Below are 20201 nucleotides of genomic sequence, written 5' to 3'. Positions count from 1 at the left end.
CTGTCAGGGACAGAAATGCCCATTATAGGGCTCTGTGTGGTGTTAACCAGCCACTAAACCTACTCTGAAGTGACAGATACTCAACAAAAGAGTCTGTTGGATTGTTATTTAAAGAATATAAACCCTGTTTTTTGTACTTCCTTCCTTGGACCTTTTGTGATTTTCCTGTGAGATGAAACAAACCAAAGTAGACGTAATGTAGGGCTGTTCAGCCCCCAGACAGGTACACACAGGTTCTGGTCCATTGCATCCCAGGGCTTGGGGAAGGATAACCTGGTTATGGTGAACCTGACAGGTTCCCCCTTTGACATCAGGGGGAAGGCATGTAGAAACCTGGAAACCGAATGTTGGTTTGGGCTGGTATGTGCTGAAGAATTCCAGCATCACCAGCTCCAACAGCAGAACCCTCTGTGCCTCTGGCTGCATTACGGAGACATCATGCTCCACATGTGCTGCACCAGGTATTAGATTAAACTCCTTCAGCCACTCAAAAGCCACTCAAAAAGATTTGTGAATCTCAGTGTGTTGGTAGCTGTTTGGGTAATAATGATGGGGACAAAGTCTGTCAGGTCACACAGTTTGGTAAGAAACACAACACGTGGGAGGTATCAAAAGTGAATAAATGAGACAAGTGTCCGAGGCAGAACAACACTCAGGTTTTACCTTGCCCAGCTCGGCTCTGACGGGAGTCTACACTTGCCTGTCTTCGGTCTGGTGGCTCCTCGTTCCCTCCATCTGCATGAGAACCAAAACAGCACAAGTAGAACATCATAGTGGACAGGTCAGGCAGATGCCAACTTTTCCTTGAGTCCCATCACCTATCTCGGAAGGAACAGCAGAACAAAAGGTCCGTCTGGCAGACTGATACTGGGGAAATTGCTGCTTGACTCTGCTGCTCCTTCCACCTTTGCCCCAGCTCACTGCAATGAAATCCATGAGGTCCTTGGGATAGAAGGAAGGTTATACTTGCTCCTATTGATCCCACAGACATCTGAATGAGATAAAAACCAAACTGTGCATCTTCAAAGAGTTCCTTCACTTTGGACTGTTATGCCAAAGTATAAAAATATTAAGCACTGGAATAAAGAGATCCAGAGAAAAAAAAGAAAAAAAATAATTTGAAATACGGAATTTTAAATGGTGCCCCTTTAAAATTATTTGTCTGCTGAAAACCAGCAAGGCTGGGAAGAACAAAACTCCTTATTACATCCTCTTGAAACTGTTTAGGAAAGCAGCTACAGTTAACAAATCCCAAATCCATCTGGGTAAAATGCAGAGTGGGACATTGTGTACAATATTATACAATTAATTACAGGCTGCTCTTCATTGATCAACTGACCAGATTAGAAACAACAGATACACCCATCAATATAGATGCTTGAGTACATGGAGTCTCTGGCAGCTGAGAGCAAAAAGAAGCCCGGCTTTGCAGACTGGGAAAAAACAAACCCAGGGATTTCAAATGCAGGCTGTATTTTAGCAGTTCTTACCCCCTATGGCAGGGGAAGGCAAAGCTTTTAAAATCTTTAAAAATAGTTTTGAAATAACTGAATTCTTAAATAGCTGTTCAAAAACTCAATAGTCAATTTAGCATTGATGCGTTCTGATGATACTAAAAGCAACTACATTTTGATATATTTGTATCTCTGGATAGCTCTATAAAGGTTATTTGCTGGAGGGGCCTGTTATGCCATAATTTAACTTTATCAACTCTTGCTACATGTGAGCTGTGTCTGGCTTCTGGATGGGAAGTTGTGAATTGCAGCAGAGGAGCAGAACAAAAATGGGAACTAAAAATTTCAGTCTACCCCCAACCCTAGAAAGAGAGGAACCACAGCCCAGGCCAGGAAGGGTCTTCTGTTCCCTCTTCCCTTGCTGAAATGCTCCCAGCTTTCAGTTTTCCTGAAGTAATGCTCAGGCACCTTGAACAGAAGCCAGCCTGGCCATTTCTGTCACCTTTGCATCCTTCCCTGCTGACACAGCAATTGCATGTGAAGGTCATCTGGCTACAGCAGCCCAGAATCCTGATTTTAAATGAGCTGCACCCCTCCCGATAAGCCAGTTGCCAAGGACGCCACAGACCCAAACACTTGCCCAGTTCCCTTTTGCATTCTGGTTGCCAGAAGGATGTCACACTGCAAATACAACTACAACTGGGATATGTCAATAGGAGCTTTTATTAGCCCGGAGATGCCTGCTTGGAACTAGCTGCACTGAACCTTCCTGCAGTCAACAGCATTAAAGAGCCCTGGCTGCATTTTTTTCTAGTAACACCCAGTGTTGGTTTGGCCATGGCTGTGCACAAGGATATCATTATCATCATCATCCCTAATGGCCCGTGGCTATGAGCCCCCACAGACAACCTCTAAGTCATAGACAAAACAAAAACCCTTTTGAGCTGTGAACATAAATCCAAATGCAAGATAATTGTAAAGACTAAACATTTCAAAAGACAAAAAGGTCCCAGTATTAAAATCAGGAATAAACCCCTGTATTTATCCCAAGACACATGATCATCACGAAAAGAAAATCTCCCTCCCTGAAAGTTTCATCACCCTTGCAAGTGTTTGACACCAAGCTACGTGGGGCTCGGTGGGTGGAACTGGATGAACTTTAAGGTCCCTTCCAACCCAGCCCACCCGGAGATCTCTCATTCTATGAATCAATCTCCTTGATCATGTGGAAAGACAACACCTCTGCTGTAGTTACCTAGGTGTATCAAACCCTGCCTTGAGAACAAGCCACAGCCAAGGGAGGGGCTGGGGGCAGCAGATGCGGGGTCCTGCTCCCCAGAATGTTCCAACACTCACGGGTGGGACACAAAATGGTGACAAGAGGCCGCCAAAGCCCCTGGGCTGGAGAAGGGGAACAGGAGTTGAGAGTCTGGGATGGATCATCCTGCAAGTTATACACCATATTAAGGGGGAAAGAAAGCTCACGGTAAATTAATTTCCAAAACGCAATTAGTGGGTGAGAAAGGAAAAAATAAACCAGATGACTCAGCAGATATCAAATCTTCAGTCAGCACACAACCACTGCTGCACTTGATATGGCTGCAGCAAAGGTGGAGCTTGGGGGAAACCAAAGGTGGAAAGGAACAGCCACAGTTAAGAGCTGAATAACTGAACTAGTTCATTCCTTTTCTCTTCACTACAAATCAAAATGTTGAGCACAATCTGCTCCCGGCAGTGGAGGGGCAAGGTTAGCAGGGAACAATACCACACGTAATTATGAAGTTATCTCACTGCACACGCAAAAAAGAGGAGATTGCTGTTTCTAAGGGAATATTAATTCTCACATTTTTTGAGCTTCCAAGTGCTTGTATCTACATCCACCTCTGTGTGTGCATCAGGACTCTGTCTTCACAACATTCCTAGTTATTTTATTTATGCATGATTTTAGGTAGTTGTTAGTATTTGCTTTAGCAATAGCCATTGTTTATAGACACGACCTACTATTCAGACAACATCTGCAGACAGTATCACTTCTGAAGTTCAATCAACTCAGTTGCTGTAACGATTGCCAGTGTGGTGAAACACCGAAGTTATTGACAAATCCTTCAATGCAACAGCTAAAAGAGGTCACCAGAAGTAAATCAGTTGTGAAATCATTGCTAGAGAACACAGCTATCTGTGTTAATTTAAAATAAAGATCAGCACAGACTGAGATGAACCCGTTTAAGGAGCTTTACAGAAGTTCTCATGCAAAAGAGAAAACAGTCAAATGCCACAAGGGAAGTGAATAATACAGTAAATATTGACTCAGTAATTCATATTCTCTTGCATCTCACTATGAAAGGGAGAAAAATTTTTGTGAACTTTTAAAAAATCTCAGTGTTAAGAAAATCCCTACATTAACTCTTACATCTTTCCATTAACTCTTACACATTATTTTAGTTTTTGAAAGCTGCTGTCTCATCAGTGTCCAGCATCTGTCCATCTGGGATGCTGGACACAGGTCAGAAACCCAACAAGGGTTCTGAGTGCCTGATCCTGTGGCAAGAACAAAGTAAACAGTCATGGCTATTAACTCTTTCTCTCAAAAACTTAAAAAGAGATTAAGGGATCTCAAAGATCATGATTAGTCACAGGATCAGCAGAGCAGCCTCTCCTGCTGTAGCCAGGTCTGAGAAGCACTGCTGCTTCCTCTCCTCTCCCCATCCCCATTCCACCAGTCCTCCATTTAAAGCAATGACATAACAAATCCTCCCCAACACATACAACGTGATTCTTTGAACTGACTGTTCTGACAGGGAAAGAAAATCTCAAGGCTTCAGCATTCCTAAACAAATCCCCTGCACAAAGCACCACAATTAGTATGAGGGGGCTCCTAACAGGAGCCAGATACATCTGCACCAGCACATCTCATGTCAGTAAATCCCACAGCACCTCTGGCATCACCTCTGTCAGCACCTCCTGCCAGGTATTCTCATTAAAGGCAAACATAACAAGCTTCATACAAAATCAAATGCCAGCAGCCCAACATTTCTGGCTTCCTATTTAATTAAAAGGCCCTTAAAATCCACACCATGACTAAACATCTCTCAAGATCTCTGATCTGACAAAGCAATTTTTAAGGCAAAAGAATCCAAGGGTGGGTGAGGCTGCTTCCACGCATGCTGGGGAATCTGCGGCAGGAACCAACTGCATTGGATGTGCTGCTGCTCTAACAGCAACTGGCAGTTGCACGCTCCACTGTAAGAGCTATAAATCAATAGTTTAAATCCATCAAAATCGTATCAAAATGGTATCTGGAAAAGGAGGAAAACTCACACAAAGCCAGTCAAGCTGTTAGGGACAGATCCGATTCCAGCCCAGCCCAGCATCCCTGCGGAAGCATCCCTGTGTGCACGGCACAGCGTCTGGAGTTGAGGCTCCTAACTGCCATTGTGCTCCCAAAACAGGGAAAAAAAATCCTCAATAAATAAATCAAACAGCTCCAGGGGATAGAGCCCACCACGAGGATCCTGGAGCTGCCAGCACTGCTGCTGCAGCTGCCGGTACTGAGTCCAACCCTGGAACCCGCCGCAGCGATGCCAGCGTAGGAGAGGGAGTTGCAAATCTTGTTCTCAGCATTCCTGATAAATTCCAGCCTGGTAAAAAATGTCACATGCCACATGATCTTCCCACTGCTCTCTCTGGATGAGATGTGCCTGGAAAGGGGCAAAGTGTTCCCCAGCCAGAGTAGGAGAGAAGAGGGAGCCCAGTCTCGTACCGAAAACAATTATTTTAATCAAAAGTCCTTCCTGATTATTTAGTTTGTATTTTTCTGCCTCAGAAAACAATATGCACCACCATCACAAATTCTTATTATGCTGTAATTAATTCCATTATAAAACTATTATTATTGTCGCTGTTGTTTCTATAAAACTAGTATTGTGGTAAAAGTCGGTGTTATGGTTAGAAATAGCATTATTGCAGTGTTATGATTAAAATCAGTATGATATGAATTATTATGATAATTAAAAATTTTAGAGAACTGCATTAAATTGCTAACAGAATAAAACATCTACCCCCATGAAAACAACTCCCTGGTGGGAGTATCAGGGTGCAGGGGAGGGATGCAGGAATGTTTGTGGGTGTTGAGGGTGGAATATTTTTACTGATGGAACTATAGCACAGACCTGGGTTATTAATCACCGTATCATGAAAATCCAGCTCCCCAGTCACTTTCCAACATGTTGAATCCCTTAGCACAGAATCATTAAGGCTGGGAAAGACCTCCAAGATCAGCAAGTCCAACCTGTGCCCGATGCCCACCTTGTCCCCAGCCCAGAGTACTGACTGCCACGTCGTTGTTCCTTGGACACCTCCAGCACCCTGGGCAGCTCCTGCCAATGTCTGATAACCCTTTCTGTGAAGAAATTCCTGCTGATGTCTAACCTGAGCCTTCCCTGGCCCAGCCTGAGGCCGTTCCTTCTCCTCCTGTACCTGTTTTCCCTGAGAGCAGAGCCCGAGCCCATCCCTGGCTGTCCCTCCCAGGGAGTTGTGCAGAGCCAAAAGGGCCCTCCTGAGCCTCCTTCTCTCCAGGCTGTGCCTCTTTCCCAGCTCCCTCAGCCGCTCCTCGGGCTCCAGAGCCTTCCCCAGCTCCATTTCCTCCCCTGGACATGCTCCAGCCCTGCAATGTCTTGCCATGAGGGGCCCAGAACTGGACATAGCAACTGAGGTGCCTCTCAAGCACCCAGCACTGCTCAGGTCCTGTGGCCACGCTGTGGCTGGTACAAGTAGCAATTTGGCTTAAGAGGTTTTGGCAATTCATAAACATACTGAAGTCCATCCATTTATCGTCCAAGTTCCTCTGTCTTCAAGGAAAGTCATTTGGGTAGAGGAATTATGGATTTGTTTGGTTTATTGAGGCAGCTCTAACACAGATCCAGGGAATCATCAGCAAACGCGATGCTAAAATAACTCAGCACCTTCCAAAAGCTGGCACTATTTTCCTCCACCTCCTCCTGCTACATTTTTACGGCAAAAACTTCCTCTCTTTAGGAGCAGAGCATTGTCACTTGCTGGGACTGTGCATGACAACAGACACACTTCCTAACAGACTGCACAGAGCAGCTGGGGCTGCCCCTGGATCCCTGCAAGTGTCCAAGGCCAGGCTGGACACTGGGGCTTGGAGCAGCCTGGGACAGTGGGAGGTGTCCCTGCCCATGGCATGGGGTGGCACTGGATGGGCTTTAAGGTCTCTTCCCAACCCAAACCACTCTGCAATTCAATGATAAATGGACTTCAAAATGCAAAGGTCCATTGTCTTCTTGTGGCATATCCTCTATTAGCTCCGCATAAGGCTTAGTAACTAGGAAAATCCATAGGAAAAAACCCCAAGAAACAACAAACCAAAAGCAAAAAAAAAAAACCAAACAACCCAGTGGTCAGAGGCCAAAAGATGACTTCATTACAAAAATATATGGAATAAAAAACTGTGTTGCTAATAATATTTAGACATGATACAGTGTATTTCATTCATTAATTTTAAAACCACCATAACTATGTAACTAAAATACAGACCACTGGACTGAGAGACAAAAAGGAGCTTCCCATGTCACATTAGGCAAAAACAAATGCCATCAACAAGCCCACAGGTTAGTGCCAACAAGCCTATCAATGTTGTCACTGGGTGTCTCCTGCTCAGAGATGCCCTCTGAACTCTCCACAGGGCACATCCATCTGCTCCGCTCAGCTAAGAAGCTCACAGCCAGAACACACAGTTCAGCCTTTAGTTACTAATTTTCTACTAAAAGTGTTTCTAAGTTATAAAAGCCTCTGGCCTCCATACTTGGGCAGTGTTTCCATCACAGCTCACTTTGGCAAGTGTGCCACAGCTCTGTGGAGTAAAATACATTAAATTCTATATGATCAAGGAAAGCACATTAGTTAGATCATGAGATTTTATATCAAGAATGTGCTGGTAACTTGCTAAATATGAATATTTTGCTCATACTTAGTAAGAATACTTAGTAAGAATAAGGACATCAATAGAGAAAGTTAACGTCCACAGTCACCTTAATTACAATTCTGACGCAGGCTTGCTGGAAACAACCCACAAAATTTAAAAAATGCGATTTCTTCCAATAACCCAGAAACCAGAGGGAGCCATTCACCTGTTACAGACATTCATTTCAGGAATAAAGCTATAGATTCATAATTAGTTTGTCATGGAAGGGACCTAAAAGTTCATCCCATTCCACTCCCTGCCAGGGACACCTTCCACTTGACCAATTTGTTCAGATTCCGTCCAGCCTGCCATTGAATACGTCCAGGGATGGGGCAGCCACAACTTCCAGGCAACGTGGGCAAGTGAGATTGTGGACTTTTAAATACTTCTTTTTAAATGGCCAACACCCAAAGCATTTATTTATCCCAAATAAAAACTTGATCAATTTGTTACCAAAATGATATTTACTCTTTTAGCTTAAGCTTGACCAATGACTAAATGAGTCACCCATGTTTTTTTAAAATGCGGGTTTAGAAAATACAGAACCAAAAGCTCAGAGTCAGTAGATGGTACCTTTCTGCAACTGAACATGACCGTGCTGTGACACTTTGTGTGGGAAACACTTGTCTTAGGAAGACAGAAAGAAAATTCAGAAAATTGGCCTGAATTAATAAGCAAATTATTATATAAAGGCCTGATTCACTGTCATTATGTACTTAGGAAGTGGCGTCAGTTTCATTTGATTTTTGTCTCCCTGAGCCCTAATTTCCTTAAAGTGCTTCCAGGTGCAGCTCCTGCCCTTCCCCTGTCCCAGCCTTTCCAGGGCAGGGCCGAAGGGGCAGGAACCCAGAGCACAGTTCCTCTGAGCTGCTTCAGAAAATAAGTTCTATTTTCACCATTTCCCATCTATTTGAAGGGATGATCTGCTCTCTGAGTATGTCAAGGAAAGAGGTAAATGGTGTTGGTTGTACAAAGGGCAACAACATGGACAAACAGCCTTGCGGAAGGACAGGGATGTGTCTTGGACTCACACAGTGACATAAAGTTCTTGCTTCATTTAACTTCATGAGAAGAGAAAGAAGAAGAGAAGAAGGAGAGAAGAAGGAGAGAAGAAGGAGAGAAGAAGGAGAGAAGAAGGAGAGAAGAAGGAGAGAAGAAGGAGAGAAAGAAGGAGAGAAAGAAGGAGAGAAAGAAGGAGAGAAAGAAGGAGAGAAAGAAGGAGAGAAGAAGGAGAGAAAGAAGGAGAGAAAGAAGGAGAGAAAGAAGGAGAGAAAGAAGGAGAGAAGAAGGAGAGAAGAAGGAGAGAAGAAGGAGAGAAGAAGGAGAGAAGAAGAGAAAGAAAAAGAGAGAGAGAGAGATGGATATTCTAAGGTGGGAGTGGGCTTTTAATCTGCAGGGTAGCTTTCAGAAGACACTTCCAAACTCAGGATCAGCCACTATCAGCCACTAGGATCACCACAGAGGACTAAGGCAACTGTGATATTTAGATACCCAGAATTCTAATTTTTTTACATTTTAGCACTGGGATCTCCTGAAGCTTTTTCTAGGTGTCTTTAAATAATAACACAGCATTGCTGTAAACTTTGAAACAAGTTTTGTTCATGGAACACAGTAATTAAAAGAACAGATGCAGTTCAAAACTTCAACTTCTAAATGAACAAGGCAGAAACACCACCAAGAATACTTTCCACTGCTTTTTATGCCTCTGAATAAAACAGTGTTGGCATCTCAATGATTAGAGCATTTCACCATGAACAACATCAAGGAACACTTTAAAAAAGAAGAGTAAAGGGATGACTCGATCATATAAATCAGATAAGAACAATACGATGAAAAAATAATTTAAATGCACTATTAATTCTTGTGGTATCAGGGAAAGAAAGTGGTTTAATATAAGTTGAAAGCAGACTATATTTAGTATACAGTTAAACTGTGTCACTTGAAATCATAACAAAAGAAACCCCCATATAAAAATTAAAAGCCTCTTTTTAAATCTGTATGTTGGAATCATGAGATGATTTATGATCTTTACTTTTTTACTCTAAAAATGGTCCAAAGGTCCAGTTCAACAGATTAGTTTTGTCTATCAGCAAATCAGTAACAGAGCCTCAGAGGATAAGTGATGGCTGATAATCGTTCTGAATTCACCTGAAGAAGATTTTCAAACCTATTTAGATGACAAAAAGTATGTTCTGCTGAGATCTAGACACCTTATCAAAGCTTCTGATAAAATCATGTCCATAACTTGCTTAGGTTTTGAGGGTTTTTTGTATGCTTAGAGAATATGGGTTGGCTGCTATATTGATCTCATTCTCAAAAAGAAAATTATATAAAAGGAAATATAAATCCTCCCACTCCAGAAGATCTTGCAGCAAAAATTTCCAGAATTCCTTCAAATAGGTCAGTTATAGATGGAAACTCTAGCAAAAATTATCCATGAGTTGTCTAAAAATATATCTGATACTAAAAAAAAAAGTCCTCATAGACATGCTGAGAGGAGAAGTTTGTGCAAGCAGTAGAACAGGCTGAAGGGAAGAAACTCCTGAAAAGGTGTGGCTTAAAAGTCAATCCTCTCACAAAGCAAAACTTGGATTTTCCATTAAAAGTATTAGTAAGTTATAGACATTTACTCTTCCTGAAGGAAAAAAAGGAAAAAGGAAGGGCAACTGCAACTCCAAAAAGAGAATTTAATGATGGAATTCCAGAGTCATCCCTTACACCTGGCACGGGTACTTCTTGCAGCCAGGAAATGCTTTATGTGAACCAAGTGGAATGCATGTCTTGGAAAAGCACTTCACATATACAGTGCTGATTGTAAAAATCCCTCAAAAATAAAAACATTAGTCATACCTGAAATAAAATCCTAAAATGGATCAATACGGATTCAACACCTGTCAATATAATAAACAACTATAAGAATCTGCACTAACACTTCCCAGGGACAAGTAACACTGAATATAAATAATATTTATCTTTAGAAACTGGGGAAAAATGCGATATGGAAAAAATCTCACATCTTGGGCGGAGATTTAAGTAAAGGCACGTCAAGACTAACGGGGATTAATTACATCGAGGAGAGTGTGATAAAAATGGAGCTGGGTAACAGACACCAAGTACGGTAGGGTTTGTTTCATTTTGTCTGGGAATGCTCCTACCACACTATATGAGTGAACACGAGTACATCTGCAGCCGGTACTCAACTGTTTAAATCCAAAAGTGTTCTGCTCAAGGAGCACAGAACCAGTATTCAGCCTCACAGCCTGCTCCGTAAGATCCCTTCCTTCTTGTGAGAACTTAGGAAACTGCAGTGTGCGAGGAGGCCCTGGCACAGGGTGCCCAGAGCAGCTGGGGCTGTCCCTGGATCCCTGGCAGTGCCCAAGGCCAGGTTGGATGGGGCTTGGAGCAGCCTGGGACAGTGGGAGGCGTCCCTGCCGTGGCAGGGGATGGCACTGGACGGGCATTAAGGTCCCTTACAACCCAAACCATTTTGGCATTCTCTGATGCTATATTTAGCTTAGACTTTTCTCCATTTTAATTCTCTTTCCTGCACATGAAGATGTTGCTTATTTTTGTAACAGGTCAAGGTCTGATGACAAGAAAACATATTATATATGCAACACACTGAGGTAAAATGGCAAAATCAACATGCATATGTTGAATATTTCTAGAACAATTTATTCAGTTAGAAACATTCGATCCTTAGTAAGTTTCTAAAATTGTGTGAAACATTACTTTAGATTGCTTGTATAAAAACAAAAAATCCTTTTTAATAGATTACAGATTTTGTTTAAATCCTGCTTTAAGGGAAGGAATCCAAGTTTGTTCCCGGAGCCAGGCCTCTTCCAGCAGAGAATCCCCACGTTATTATATACGTCAGTGATTTCTTACTGATTTTCCAGATGAAAATGTTGAATTCACTGAAATAAACCTTATTTTCTTAAAAGATTTGATTGGATTTTTAAACTATTACAGATATGCAAATCCTTAAGGTTTCCTCAGACATTCTGGAAAGCACACTCCACTTTACAACAGTTTGGCTGAACAAATCCCTCAAATTGATATTATTTCCTTTTGAAGCTAGTGAATTGTATACGAGAATACCTTTTTTATGCCGAGTAAGAGAAGACAAGGTCATTTGATATGGGAAGATGCAACTTCATCTCCTTTGCACATCAGCATCAGGAATTTTGGTGGGATTTGATGGAAAACGCCTGCTCCATCTACTGGCTCAGCCCCAGTAAAGCACCAATATTTCAGCACAAATCTGTCAGTAAATGGGAGTAACACCACAAAATCCCACTTGTTTTTGTATCCGAGTCCTGTGTCCTGAGTTCTGGGGCCCTTACTACAAGAAAGATCACGTCCAGGGAAGGGAATGGAGCTGGGGAAGGCTCTGGAGCACCAGGAGCAGCTGAGGGAGCTGGTAAAGGGGCTCAGCCTGAAGAAAAGGAGGCTCAGGGGGGACCTTCTTGCTCTGCACATGTTCTTAGAGTTGGTGATGGTCACACATGGGAAAATCTTTTCTGATATTTGTGAATCAGAAGGAAATAAATACATATTATTCCAATATAGGCTGCTAAAATTCCCTCTACAATAGTAGTACAGGAGAGAAGCAGAAGCTTCATTGTCCAAACATCTTCTATTTGTCTGAGAAGAGTCTGGTACATGAACAAGACGTATTTTGATCAAATAAATCAGAATGCTAGGAAGCAAACAGCATGCCTGTGTACGTATAAATCTTCCTGATATACTGCCTTCTTCAGAAGGAGAACACCGCATTACATAAATGCAAAACAAACTTTCAGGAAAGGTCAGTTCATACTTAAACAAACTGAAGGACAAACTTTACTCTGGTGAGTCAGTTGTCAACATACTCGCGCATTGTTTAAAAATGGATTTATGAAAAACCTGCCATTTTTGTGGAAGAACAGGATCCGCATTTTTATTTGGATGGAATACCTTGAACGTGTGGATACAGCCAGTATTCAGGACCATAATACACGATGGGTCTTTTAATATCTCACTTCTAACACTTTCTTAAATTAAGCTACCTGACATCTATAGGACCAATTGACTGGATCTCATCACTCAGCAATTTCTTTCAGAAATGAAACCGAAAAAAACAATTGTGACCCTGAAACTCTTCAGAGTTAAAAGTTATCCTCAGACTTCCACAAGAGATCAGATAGATCAGAAACTGCACAGAGACCTGGTCAAGCAGAAATGAGACCTTCATAGAAATGCCTTTTATCTTTGAAAGGCAGGAATCAAAGGAGAAGAGCATTTGACAGGGGCCCTTTCAGTCTGGAATTAAAATATGAAGTGGCAGATTAAAAAAAAACCCTATAAATATGTTGGAAGTGAGAAGTAATTGGGTCTTCTGTGAACCAGGAAAGAAGAAGAAATTTTTTAAAACCCTGCACCAAAAATATTCTGAATGACAGGAAGGCTCCTGGCTGGGAAGCTCCAGATAAAAATCATGCGTTTTATAGTTAAGAACAAGCAAGATGTAATTCCTAACTAACTCGGAAGGGAAAAGAAGACCCTTTGGGCTAAGGATTGCATGCCTCAGACATTCAGATTTTAGAGTACTTGCCTTGTTTTGGTTTTTTTTTCCTCTATGTGCGGGGGGAGTGTTGTTTGTTCATTTGGGGTTCTTCTGTGGTGGTTTGCTGGTTTGGGGTCTCCTCCCCCCCACCACCATTTTTTTCTTTTGCTTAAGGCTACATTCATCTGTGTCAGAAATAAACAGCACAAATTCTTGGGCTTCTCCTCACAAAGCAAAGGGAAATACAAAGCCGAACAAAATGTGCAGTTTTGCAGCTGAATTTTACCAGATTCTAGAGGGAATCCAAACTCTTAGAGCAGTGTTAATTTAATGTGATAATGTAAGAGGGAAATAGTCCATCTGCTTGGAAAAGAACAAGGAAAACTGTAATAGGTGGAATGACTGGATCCATTACATGCAAACAGTTCCCTAACAGGATACTGGAATGAATACAAGTGCACTGATTTGATATGCACTACTTCAGTATACACCCAGACCAAGGAAGGATTAATAAAGCAAGTAAACTGCAGATAAGTATGAGACAGGTCCTTGATAAAAACAAGTAAAAACAACAGAAAACCTGAGTCTCTGGATTCAGAGAACAGAACTGCCCTGGAAGAACTGAATTAGTGGGGAAGAAGCCACAAACATCTCTTAGAAGAAGCAGCAGCAGGTTTGCCTATCTGCAGATTATTACACCTGCTTGCCCTGGCCATAGGGCTCTGGCCACAACAATCCTGCTGGATCTTCACCCAGAAGGAATAACAGGATGGAGAAAAACAAAGTCCTTTTGCATTTTGAAAGAAACACATCTTACATAATATAGCTACGGATATAAACGAATCAGAAAGCTTGTATGTCTGTGCATCTCTAAATTAATTTACACTGGAAATCCCATTTCAGCACGAGAGATGCTGCTATCTGGCAGCTTTGTGGAATATCCATTTATATCAGAAAAAAAACAACCTAATCAAAACACTGTTGCAGGCGTATTGGGTCCTCAAGGCATTAACGTAAACCATCCTGAGTGCTCTTGAGTCACGGGTGAATTTTTCTTAAGACAAGACATTAAGTATGTGCACACACATGTGCACTGAGCACTCTGTGTCCAGAGCACATACTTTGAAATCCCAGCACTGGAGCTCTGAAAGGACACCCAGACACCCAGAATTAATCACAGGAGATTACCCAGGCTGATGCTGTAGTAGAAATTAATTTATTTTAATTTGGCAGTAGTGTACATAACTATACATTCAGATGAGTGTAATTTTATTCTTCTTTTATAAATATTTTGTGTGTTCCTGAATCACAACACCATCAAGCACCAAAGGGGAAAACCCACTCTGGCTGAGGTAAAATAAATGTTAACCACGGTTCTCAGAGAAGTTGCTCAGCAGTTTCTAAAGAAGGAAAATTAAGAGGGCTTTTTACTGCTCTCACTACCAGTTTTCTTTTAATCAAGAAGCGTTATCAAAACCACATCACTTCTAGGAATCATTACCCTGACTCCACTGCTCCTGTTCATTGAGTGCTGCTGCAAATGAAAGACACAGCAAAGCACAGGAATTGCAAAGGCCAGTGTGCTCCTTTGGATTCCCCAAGAAAACAACAAAATACCTTTAACCCTGCTTCAAAGGTTTATTCCCACACTGGAATGTAAGATGACTAGAATGTAGGAAATGAAGGCACAGTGCAATCTCAGAGACATCTGGGTGGACTGTCATCAGTCCACGAGACTCAGACTCAGTACACGGCACACCTGAAGCCAACAGATGATTTACCCAACATGGACCTTAGGATTTAGAGCTTGTTCACAGTTCTCAGAGATGGGTGTTGCTCTAAGGTCATGCAGCAAATCAGAGCACCAAAACCATCAGGGAAGCTTAATTTCCATCTAATTAGCATTTTAAATCACGTTAATGAGAGAAAAAAATAAAAATTTCAATAAACACATAATCTTTTCAGAGCTCTTGAATGAGAAAAAATCCAAAAACTGCAGTGTCCCACCTATGTCTCTATAGAAACTGCCAAGACAAAACCCACCAGTGAAGACAACAATGTTGGAAGGACAGCACTGACCATGTGAAAATGTTCAAAAGAATGCAACACCTGGACCCAGCTGCTGAAAGACAGTTGCATTTACTGTGAGGGTGGTCAGGCCCCGGCACAGGTTGCCCAGAGAAGCTGTGGCTGCCCCTGGATCTCTGGAGTATCCAAGGCCAGGCTGGATGGGGCTTGGAGCCACCTGGGACAGTGGAAGGTGTCCCTGCCCACAGCAGGACGATGGGACTAGGCATTTAAATTCCTTCCCAATTAAATTCCACCCCAAACCATTCTGGGATTTATTCAAGGGGATGGGAAGATTCATCAAGATCCTGTCAGTGACAGGGTGACAAATCCCTTTCGTATATTATTAGGTAAATTCTGTCCTTTTTAATCTGCTTTTGAAGTATCAAAACTGTAGTTTGCCAGAACTGCAAAGCACATAAATATAGCAAGTTTCAGGCTTACAGTACTGCATGTGACACAGAAATGTACACGGAAGATTTACTGATTCTTTTCCTTAGTGTGTTGCAAAGAAATACAGACTTAAATATACTTGTCTTAAAAAAATCTAGGCAGCAAGGAATTAATCTATTATCATGTAAGAGTTTGAAAGATTAACAACTATCTGAAAAATTGTTATGCAGTGCAGGGATGTTTGCCGCTTAGTCACAAACAATATAACAAACCTGAGCATCTCATTTTCCCATTCCCTCTCTTGCCCTGAAGAATGCCAAACAGAACTTCTCAAAAAAGCAACTTATTTCAAGGGCAGAATTGCAGTAAATTAAACATACAGTACAGCCACTAGGCATTAGAGAGAACCTTATCAATTCAATTCTGTCATACTATTTTTTCAATACATGAATAAGAAAACCCATCTCTTCTTCTGCTTTGCCCAAAACCAGACTGTCAAATCTCAGTACTTCAGAACTGACATTTTTCATTCACAAAAGAAGAAACACATATCTGCAGAGCTTGGCATGTACAAAATCTTTAATATTGCTTCTGGGAGATAAGCCAAAAGGAGTACTACGGCCTGTTAGCAGCACATCTGACAAAGAGAGGGCTTTGTACAGAAATCACAACTTAAGGTGATCTGTCTGTGCACCGTTTCCTAAAGGTATCATCAAAGGATTTATACTTTCAAACAGTAAATGTGACACAAATCACAAGAGGATGGAGCTATCTGCTCACGTCTTCCCCAAACCTGTCTTTTCATGCAGGTATCTCCCTCACACTAACCACTCCTACCACAAGACACTGAGAAGTTCCTTTGGTAAGGAAATCTTCTCCATAAAAGCAATGAACAGCCACCACCTCAGGCCTGAATTCATACGGTGCCTTTGCAAAACAGACTTTTACCTGCTTTGAGATCCACACCAACCACAATATCACGATGCACTCCTGAACTTCCCAGGGCAAGTGCCTTCAGGATAGACCAACACCCCGCAACTATCACCAGACACTGGAATAAGAGATCACTGATGCCTAAGGCATCAGTGCTGCCCCACAGCAAAGCCCCACAATTCTCCTTCCCCAAATACAACATAGGCAGGAAGACAATAATAATGGCCAAATTCTAGCAGTGTGAGAAACACTGAACAACTTGCTTAAACCGAGGGAAAACAGCCCATTTTCCCACTGCCTTTACCACCACTGCACCTCCTCACATCCTCACCTCCAGTTTCTCAAAGAACATCCATATAAACATCCATAACATAAATAACCACATTAACACAGATGCACGAGCACAAATAGACACCGTATCCCAAAATATTTAAGGTGTGCTGCCAGATGGCTTTAAAATTCAAAATGAAAGATCTAATTAAAAGCTCTTATCCTGCCAACACTCCGTTTTTGGAAAAAACTATGAAAATTAAATAAAAATGTTTTTAAAGCCTATCAATATTTCTGTAATGCTTTGTCTTACAATTACTATCTCCCAAAATCTCTGTCATGGATGAAACAGGCCAAGCCACATGAACCAATACTAACTGTAAACTCCTTTCCTGAGATGGTGGAAAAACAAAATTGACATAAATTATTAAACTGGGGCAATTTCTCCTTCAATTTCAACTATTCCCATTCCTCTTTCTCCCTCCTCGTTAAAAATAAAAGCTTAAAAGAAATTGCTGCTGCTCTCAGAAATTTTGGCTGCAATTAAGCAGGTTTTACTGCCACAAGTTATCACAGACATTTCAGAAGAAAAAAAAATTATTACTTCCCATAAATGAAATGTGAACCTTGATTCTTGTTTACTACAAGATTACGTAGAACTCTTATTTGGTTTTCCTTGCATCTCATCTCCACAATAAAACCTGATGATGGTTTCCATGCATTTTAAAATAAATATAAATACAGTTTCAAATTAAAAGCACATCACAATATTAAAATTAAGTATAATGATGTTTGGAGTCTGCAAGATCGTCAGCTGAGTACATCTGCTCATTAACAAGAAGAAAGTCCTGCTGAGACCAAAACACATATAAAAGGAATGGTTTCAAAAGTGCCCATATTCCACATGCATGATGAGGTGACGATTACTTACCGCTGGACCTGTTTTTGCGGTTTGACTTCCCTCCTGTAAGAAGCATTTTGAGACTGTTTCGAAACATGGCGATCCTGTTCCACTTGGTTTATTGCAAACACTACGGAAAGCAGAACAGACATAAAAAATCAATGGTCCCATTTGGACAACAGGAAGCTATTATGGAGAAGAGGTAAAGAAGCGCTAAAACCAAGATAAAATGATGAAAAACTATTTTGCCAATACAATTCCCAACAACAACATCCACATAAAGCCTACCATTTAGTTTGCTTTCAAGTTATCCAGGCTTTATTTCCAGGACAACACAATTCCAGTGCTGCTGGTAGAGCCAACCTATTTTACCAAATAATTTATTATCACACAGAAGTGGGAAAGCCATAGCATTTAGCAAACTGCCTCCGTTTCCCATCACTATTAAAACCAAACCCATCAGAAGGAGCTGCTGCCCTTCCTGTTGCTTAGAAAATCAATCCTGCTGACACCAACCATGACTCCAGATGCTCTGCGGCTCTTGGGCTGGTTGACTGTCAAATTCTCCTGCAAACTGAATAAATTGTCATGAGGAGATAAATCACTCAATCCCAGAGTAATTGATGCAAAAAATCAAACATAAACATTACCCCTGTATTTTCCTTGCTGTATATTTCTTGGTGGGGAAAAAGAAAAGTTGACTGAGTATTGCTGAAGGTAAGAGTGTCTGGGATCAACAGGCACACTGAGAGCCTGTGCTGGGGAACAGCCTCTTATTAAAGCATGTAAAGCATCAAAACACCTACAACAAAAGCAGTTCAAACCAGACCAAAATAATTGTAAAGAGTCTTTGATCAGTACATAAAATAAATCAATTTTCTTTCTATTGGACACATGATATTCCATAGTCACAAGGTAACACATTCATCTTGTAAAAATAATGAATTTTTTTCCCATAACAATATTTGGTTTCTCTTGGAGGATGCTCAGTAAATGCCATCCTGCATTTCTTCACATTTGTTTGATACTTTCAATTCTGATAATACAATAGGGGACAGTTCAAAGAGCTTTGTATGTATTTTTGAAGCCACTGAAAGTCCTTTTAATATGATTTACTCACTTACCGAGAGACACCAGCATTCCAGGGCAGCAGCTCAGAGTACACACATCCCAAGCCCCAGTAAGCACACAGGGATGACAGCAACTGAAGCCTTTCCTGACACAAGCTCCCACTCACTTGCCAAACTGCACAAACAGATCTGGGAGTCTGTATGCATGCATGAATGAGTATTAAATTCATAAATCCTTTGCATTTATGAATCACTTGAGCATGCCCGGCACCTTTCTGCCACCAAAACACAAGGAGTTGGTGTTTAGGCTCATTCCCAAGGCTCCTAAATGAGGCTTAGGTCCCCTTCAGAGCATCCCACTGTTACATGACTATCAAAAAAATTCCATCTGGGTACACAGACAATTGTTTAGAGACTTTCCCCATGCTGGCTTACACTGTGGAGAGAACTGAGCAGAGCTAAGCCACCAGTGCTGAGCTACAACTGAATTCAATCAAATTCTGTCAAAGAAGTCACCTACCCCAGGCCTAGGCCATGCCAAAGGTGAGCCTGATAGTTTGCTAATAATTATATTTACCTGCACTTTGCATGTGGCCAACAGGGCCAGGAAGTGCTGTGCTGGTACTAGGCCTGAATTAAGGCTCTGTGTAGGGCACAGCCAGGGTCTCCATGAATTTGCTCCTAAGAACCCCAGACAAGAGAGAGAACTGATGTCTTCCATAAAGACCCTGCGTTACCAGCCAAGGGACATCCCAAGGACTAATTCCATACTCTCAGGGGACTGCTAGACTACAGGAAGATGACTCTGCCCATGGCAGGGGGTTGGAACTAGATGGTTTTTAAGGTTCCTTCAACCCGAACCACTCAGTAATTCTGTGACTCTACTTTAGCTGCAATTCCTGGCACGGTTTCTCATTGTAGCTTACACACAATATTGATGTATTCTAAGCTAAGCACTCTTAACCTTTATCCTTATATCCTGATTAGTTAAGGTGTTCACAACACAGAGGAGCAGGTGACCAAAATCAGCTGCTAGTTTTCATTTTCACGCACAACTGTGTCTCTCTGTGACTTTGAGCAAACATGGTCACTGCTCTTCCTCTGTTCAGCCAACACCACTAAGCCAGAAGTAATATTTAAGAATAAGCACTCTAAATTAAAAATCCTGTTGGTCGTATTAGTTCATGGAATTAGAAGCATTAAACAGCAAACAAAATTACAGTATTAGGAGGAGCTGGATCAGACAGTTTTTCATCCTACCCCATGAACTCCTTAATGTACCTCACAGCCCAGGTTAATGCCTTTCTTCAGGATCAGCAGCAGCTCTGTCAGAATGTCCTAGCTGTCCTAGGGCAAATTAGGGAGGAAAACTCCAAATGGGGGATAAAAGGGTTTTCTGGAAGTTTATTCTTGTGTTCTTATTCTTGTAGTTTTGTTAATAAATTTTCTTTATTTCCTTTTAAGCTTGTTTTGCTCTTGTTTTAATCCATATCTCACAGCAAGAAGTAATTTTTTTAGTTAAAAGCCACGACATTTATTTGGTGCGTTGGCTGGGAAAATGAAATTAGCCAATCTAAACCAC

At 41.5% G+C, this 20201-nt stretch overlaps 1 protein-coding gene across 11 annotated transcripts in view; it reads right to left on the bottom strand.

Moving 5' to 3' along the window:
• Positions 1–20201, bottom strand: part of TANC2 (tetratricopeptide repeat, ankyrin repeat and coiled-coil containing 2) — a 164137-nt gene that overhangs the window by 117574 nt on the left and 26362 nt on the right. For 7 of the 11 annotated variants that reach the window (XM_088067949.1, XM_014261032.2, XM_014261034.2 and 4 more), the window contains exons 3-4: positions 17580–17679; positions 664–735 (exon numbers count right to left, since the gene is read on the bottom strand). In XM_088067949.1, the coding sequence (XP_087924075.1) occupies positions 664–735; positions 17580–17646 (139 nt within the window). In that variant the 5' untranslated portion in view covers positions 17647–17679. Of the gene's footprint in view, positions 1–663; positions 736–4772; positions 4895–17579; positions 17680–18065; positions 18111–20201 lie in introns of those variants that run through there. The other 4 variants (XM_014261035.2, XM_088067952.1, XM_088067950.1 and 1 more) reach the window with 3 other exon arrangements.

The sequence above is a fragment of the Pseudopodoces humilis genome, chromosome 29 (genome assembly GCF_049639895.1).
Source record: "Pseudopodoces humilis isolate 2021_Gansu_Grassland_sample_001 chromosome 29, ASM4963989v1, whole genome shotgun sequence".
Lineage (NCBI taxonomy): Eukaryota > Metazoa > Chordata > Aves > Passeriformes > Paridae > Pseudopodoces > Pseudopodoces humilis.
The sequence above is the reverse complement of the archived record's forward strand: the minus strand, read 5'-3'. Positions and strand labels throughout refer to the sequence as shown.